This window comes from Eimeria necatrix, genomic scaffold (assembly GCF_000499385.1).
Source record: "Eimeria necatrix Houghton genomic scaffold, Enh_scaff1169, whole genome shotgun sequence".
Taxonomy (NCBI): Eukaryota; Apicomplexa; class Conoidasida; order Eucoccidiorida; family Eimeriidae; genus Eimeria; species Eimeria necatrix.
This window is the reverse complement of record NW_013651949.1, coordinates 5,001-10,590: the sequence shown is the minus strand read 5'-3', so window position 1 is coordinate 10,590 and position 5,590 is coordinate 5,001. Positions and strand designations below refer to the sequence as shown.

Genomic DNA, 5,590 nt, shown 5'->3' with positions numbered 1-5,590 from the left:
CGGCGGGGGCGGGAGGGGGGCGGCAGCAGCAGCAGCGGGAAGCGCAGCGGGGATAGCAGCAGCAACACGGCGCAGCAAACAGCAGCAGCGGAAGCAGGTGAAACAGCAGCAGCAGCAGCAGCAGCAGCAGCAGCAGCAGCAGCAGCAACAGCAGCAGCAAAAGGGGAAAAATGGATCGTTGGAAACGAGAACAAGCAGAGGCTGCCTTCGGATAGTCTAAAGCCCGTAGACGGCGTGTGCGCAGTAGACCGCCAAACGAGGGTTTAGGGTTTAGGGTTTAGGGTTTAGGGTTTAGGGTTTGCTTGCCTGGGGCGGGTAAACCCCCGTGGCTGCGATGTAGTTGAGGTCTGGGCTGACTCGGACTTTGGAGGAAGCAGCAGGGAACTCGAAGTCCTGCAGCAGCACCACATCCTGCTGCTGCTGCTGCTGCTGCTGCTGCTGCTGCTGCTGCTGCTGCTGCTGCTGCTTCTTGCGGCGCCGCCGGTCCCGCTGCTGCTCAAAGACACTGACACCCCCGAAGCCGCTCAAGTCATAAACAGCAGCACCAACTGCTGTTAGAGTCCGCAGCACCATCTGCAGAAGCAAAAATAATGCTGCTGCTGCTGCTGCTGCTGCTGCTGCTGCTGCTGCGGTTGCTGCTGCGGTTGCTGCTGCGGCCGCTGCTGCTGCTGCTGCGCCGCAAGGAGGAAACTGGTGAAGGCTGCTGCGCTGCAAGAGAGGGGCGAACTGCTGCTGCTGCTGCTGCTGCTGCTGCTGCTGCTGCTGTTGCTGCTGCTGATTAGGTCCTTCGTACTATATTCTCTTGGATTCCCAGGTGTCTGTACACCCCGAACGTTTTAAGCCAGCGAAGTACTGCTGCTGCTGCTGCTCTTTGTGCTGCTGCTCTCTGTGCTGCTGCTCTCGATGCTGCTGCCGCTGCTGCTGCTGCTGCTGCTGCTGCTGCTCTTGCTGCTGCTGCTGCTGCAGCTCCCCGTCAGCTTCTTTTAAAGAAAAATAGAAAAATAATAACAGCAGCAGATCTGTACCCTAATCGCGCTGGGGGGCCCCAGGGGCCCCGGGGCCCCACACTTCTGGGGGCCCCCGTGGCCTCACCGGGGGCCCCGCGGGTCTTTTACAGCGCCATTTTCTGTGCAATTTGGCTCAAAAGGATTTAATTTAAACAAATATTTAAATTTAAATGCAAAAAGAAGAAAAAATTGCATTTATTTGTCCAGATTTTCGTTTAAAAAGTCGAAAATGCGAAATAATTGCGCAGCGGCTGCCGGTCATTTCTCCTGCCCTTCGGGGAATGCGAACGAAAATCTTTCTTTTTGGGCATTCTTTTCCCCTTTTTGTTCATTTTAATTTTATTTTTATTTAATTTTAATTTAATTTTAATTTAATTTTAATTTAATTTAAATTTAATTTTAATTTAATTTCCCTTTTTCTGCATTTTAATGCCTCAACTGCCTCAATTAGGGGCTGTGAATGGCGAGAAGTGACAGTAGCTCGAAGCTGGCTGCGGGCGAGTCCGCGAAAAACACCCAATTAGCGAAAAAAAGGCCAAAAGTGGAGAAATAAAAGCGAAATAAATATTTTTAAATTAAAAATAAATAATTAAAAGTTAATTATTTGCAAAAAAAGCGAAAATGCGAGCGAAATGGGCCAAACGGCGCTTCCTGGCAGTCCGAGAAAGCCTAAATGAGTGGCTGGCGAAAGAAAAATGAAGAGTAAAATAAAAGGCTTTAAGTGGCAAACAATTAAAGGTAAAATGAGAAATAATTTAAAGACAAAAAGGGGAATAATAAAAAGAATATAAATCATAAAAAAGATAAAATGGAAAACAACAAAAAGAGTAAAAGGTGGGAAAATGAAGCAGAAGAAGTGCTGCAAAAACAATAAAATGAAAAAAGAAAAAATGCCTCTGCTAGCTTTTGTTTCGGGGTTTTTTCGGGCCCTTTTAGGGCCCTTTTAAGGCCCTTTTAAGCTCCTTTTAAGGCCTTTTTGAAGCCCTTTGGGGGCCCTTTTGAGGTCCTTTCAAGTCTCTTTTGAGGCCTTTTTTATGGTCTTTTTAGACCCTTTCAAGGTACTTTTGAGGCCCCTTTCAGGGACTTTTAAAAGCCTTTTTAAGGCCCTTTTGAAAGCTCCTTGGGGCCCTTTTTTTGTTTTTTGAGAATCTCTTTTTTGTCCTTCTTGAGGCTTTTTGAAAGTCCTTTTTGAGTCTTCTTTAAGCCATTTTAATTCCTTTTTCGATCTTCTTCAGACATGTTTTGAATCCATTTTACTTTAGACTTTTAAGCCCCTTTCAGGTCTTTTTCGGACCCTTTTTAAACTCCTTTTAGATCTTTTTCAGACTCTTTTCAAAACCCTTTTTTATCTTTTTGGGACCATTTTAAAATCTTTTTTGGATCTTTTCAGGGCCTGTTTTTGATTCTTTTTAGATCTTTCTTGGATATTTTTAAGATCCTTCCAAGCTGTACTTTAAATACTTTTAATATCTTTTTTGGATTTATTTTAAATTCTTTTTAGATCTATTTTAGAACCTTTTAAGATCTTTTTTGGATCTCTCCAAGACTTATTTTAGATCTTTTGAAGAGATTTTTTGGACTTTTTCCAGACCCCTTTTTGATCTTTTTTAAATCTTTTCGAAATCCTTTTTTGAACTTTTTTGAAACTTTTCAAGACCCGTTTTGGATCTTTTTTAAACCCCTCTTAGGCCCTTTGCTGCTGCTGTATTTGCTGCTGCAGTTGCTGCTGCAGCTGCTGCTGCTCCATTTGCTGGTGCAGCTGCTGCTGCTCCATTTGCTGGTGCAGCTGCTGCTGCTGCAGTTGCTGCTGCAGCAGCAGCTTCTGCAGCAGCAGCTGCTGCTGCAGCTGCTGCTGCAGCTGCTGGTGCAGCTGCTGCTGCTGCAGCTGCAGCTGCTGCTGGTGCAGCTGCTGCTGCAGCGGCTGCTGCAGCTGCTGCAGCCGCAGAAATGGGGCCTTGTGTGCTTGCGCCGCCTGTGGGGTTTGGCCCACCTTGGGCTTTTCATTTCAATGCATTTGAAGGCATTAAATATAAAACGAAAATCCTGCTGCTGCTGCTGCAGTTGCTGCTGCTGCAGCAGCTTCTGCAGCAGCTGCTGCTGCTGCAGCTGCTGCTGCAGCTGCTGCTGCAGCTGCTGCTGCAGCTGCTGCTGCAGCTGCTGCTGCAGCTGCTGCTGCTGTTTTTAATGCGTTTAAATGCATTTAAAGGTATTAAATATAAAACAAAAATCCTAAAAGAGCAAAATGTCCGAAGTGTGTAGATGTTGCCAGCTGGTCACTCGCTAGGGTTTAGGGTTTAGGGTTTAGGGTTTAGGGTTGCCGTCACAACCCCGTTTAAATGCGCATTTTGCGCCTTTGCGTGCGCGCTTTTATGTTTAATTGTAAAACAAATAATTGTTAGAATAAAAATTAATAAAATAATATTTATTTTATTAAATATTCATTAAAATAATTATTAAAATAATTACTATTTTAAGAGCGACCTTTCGCGTTTTTTTTGCCAAGTCCAAGTTTATGAAATTAAAATAAATATAAAATAAACAACAAATAATATAAAATAAACAAAAAATAATAAAAAAAAAATAAATAATAAATTAAAAATCCACAAAAAGCCCTTCTGCTGCTTTTCTGCTGCGCAGCTTTCATTCGGGTGTCTGTACACCTGAGGTGTACGTACACCTCAGGTGTACAGACACCGAAGAGGCGACAGCCCCTGGCTGCATTTCGTTGGAGTTTTTCATTAAAAAAGAATATTAAATTAAATAAAATTAATTTTAATTCAAGTTTGATATTTAATTAAATAAAATTAATTTTTATTCAAGTTTGTGAAACAGCGAAGATAATATCTCCGCGCCTCCGCGCGTGCCTGGCCTCTGCTGCTGCTGCTGCTGCTGCTAATGCTGCTGCTGCTGCTGCTAATGCTGCTGCTGCTGCTGCTCGAGGGTTTAGGGTTTACTTTAGGGTTTAGTGGTTTAGGGTTTACTCATATATATATATATACAGGTAAAGAGCCACTCAACTTGCACAGCGATGGTCTGCTGCGCAAGAGGAGTTAGGGTTTAGGGTTTAGGGTTTAGGGTTTAGGATTTGCCAGATAAGTGCAACTGAAAAAGCCCAAAGCTCTTTCGCGAGCCATTTAGTAGAAGCGGGCTGCACATCACTTGTGCTGCTGCTGCTGTTGCTGCTGCAGCGGTGCAGCAGCAACAGCAGCAGCCGCTGCAGCAGCAAAAGCAGCAGAAGCAGCAGCGGCCCCACGCAGCTCATTTGGGGGCCCCCAAATCCTTCAAGTTATCATATTTGGGGGCCCCCTTTAAGCCCAATCCAGCTGCCTTGGGGGCCCCTTTAGGGGCCCCCAAGGGCCCCACCCCACTCCAGGGGGGCCCCCCTGGGGCCCCCGAGGGGCCCCCCTGGAGTCCCCAATAGTTCTTTCTTTGGGGCCCCCTGGGGCCCCCATTAATATTTTCTTTGGGGCCCCCTGGGGCCCCCCTTCATACTTTCCTTGGGGGCCCCCTAGGGCCCCAGTGCCCTCTATTGGGGGCCCCTCGGGACCCCTATGTTTTCACTGGGGGCCCCCCTGGGGCCCCCTTTTGGGGGCCCCCCGGGGCCCCCATTTACAGTCTCTGTGGGGGCCCCCCAGGGGTGCACGGGGGCCCCTTGGGGGCCCCCCTTGGGGGAAAGGATTTGGGGGGTTTGCGCTGCTGCTGCTGGTGATATATGATTGGAAAGAATAATTTTGGATTAAATTTGAATTTAAAAAAATGTTTATAAAAGATTTGTTTTTTGATTTGGAGTTTAAATGAGAAAATGGATTGGGTTTGATTTTGTGTCGAGCGGTGGCTTGGGGTGTACGTACACCCCAAGTTGCAGCGGCGCGCGCGGGCGGGCGGAAAAAGCGGGAAAAGGATTTTTAAATTTGAGTTAAAAAATGAAAATAAAAATAATTAATTAATTTAAATAAATAATAAAGACAGAAAGCCGGGCTTTTGCGGCATGCGGCGGGGTTTTCAGCGTCTGCTGCTGCTGCTGCTGCTGCTGCTGCTGCTGCTGCTGCTAAGCCCCAAATTGCGTCTCGATTGCTGCCATTTGTTGATTTGGAGGTTCTTTTGATTGTCTTTTTATCTTTTTACCTCCTTGTCTTTAAAGTCCTTTCTTTTGAGCCGAAAAAGCGGAGCAGGGGGCCGCAGCTGCTGCTGCTGCTGCTGCTGCTGCTGCTGCTGCTGCTGCTGCAGCAGCAACCGTCTCGAGGGTTACTTGCTCTTCTGGCTGATCACTGCAGCGTTTTAGTTTGTTGCTTCAGACCCTTGCGCAGCGTGGGGCGGGGCTGCGGGCCAACCCCGAAACCCTAAACCCTAAACCCTAAACCCTAAACCCTAAACCCTAAACCCTTTCTCCAGCGGCCGCTCACGGGGGCAGAGAGGCCGCCTTTTGCTGCTTTTATTTTCCCCCTTTTCTTGTTTTCTTCTTTTCAGATTTTCTTTTTTGTTTTTCTTTTTATTTGTCTTTTTGTCTTTCGGCCTTCTTTTGGCGGATTGTTGTTTATTGTCATTTGTTCTTTCCCTTTTTGTTTTCTGCTGCTGCAGCGCAG

General features: G+C 46.5%; 3 protein-coding genes across 3 annotated transcripts in view; 1 reads left to right on the top strand and 2 right to left on the bottom strand.

Annotated features, from left to right (window-relative positions):
• Positions 1–291: 291 nt before the first annotated feature.
• ENH_00005720 (hypothetical protein) lies at positions 292–573 on the bottom strand (the record flags this gene model as incomplete). Its single annotated transcript, XM_013578495.1, has 1 exon — positions 292–573. The coding sequence occupies one exon, from the start codon at positions 571–573 to the stop codon at positions 292–294; it is 282 nt and encodes a 93-aa protein (XP_013433949.1).
• A 2,118-nt stretch (positions 574–2,691) lies between these two features.
• Positions 2,692–4,459, bottom strand: ENH_00005710 (hypothetical protein; the record flags this gene model as incomplete). The annotated part of the gene is made up of 2 exons (XM_013578494.1): positions 2,692–2,931; positions 4,376–4,459. 2 exons carry the CDS (start codon positions 4,457–4,459, stop codon positions 2,692–2,694), a joined length of 324 nt encoding a protein of 107 aa, XP_013433948.1.
• Positions 4,460–4,801: 342 nt separating this feature from the next.
• The window catches only part of ENH_00005700 (ATP-dependent RNA helicase, putative), a gene marked incomplete at both ends in the record, with an annotated part of 5,789 nt that continues 5,000 nt past the window's right edge, over positions 4,802–5,590 (top strand). Inside the window, 2 exons of the mRNA XM_013578493.1 lie at positions 4,802–4,850; positions 5,586–5,590. The exon at positions 5,586–5,590 is cut by the window's right edge and continues 1,014 nt beyond it. Coding sequence (XP_013433947.1) covers positions 4,802–4,850; positions 5,586–5,590 — 54 coding nt within the window. The remainder of the gene's footprint in view (positions 4,851–5,585) is intronic.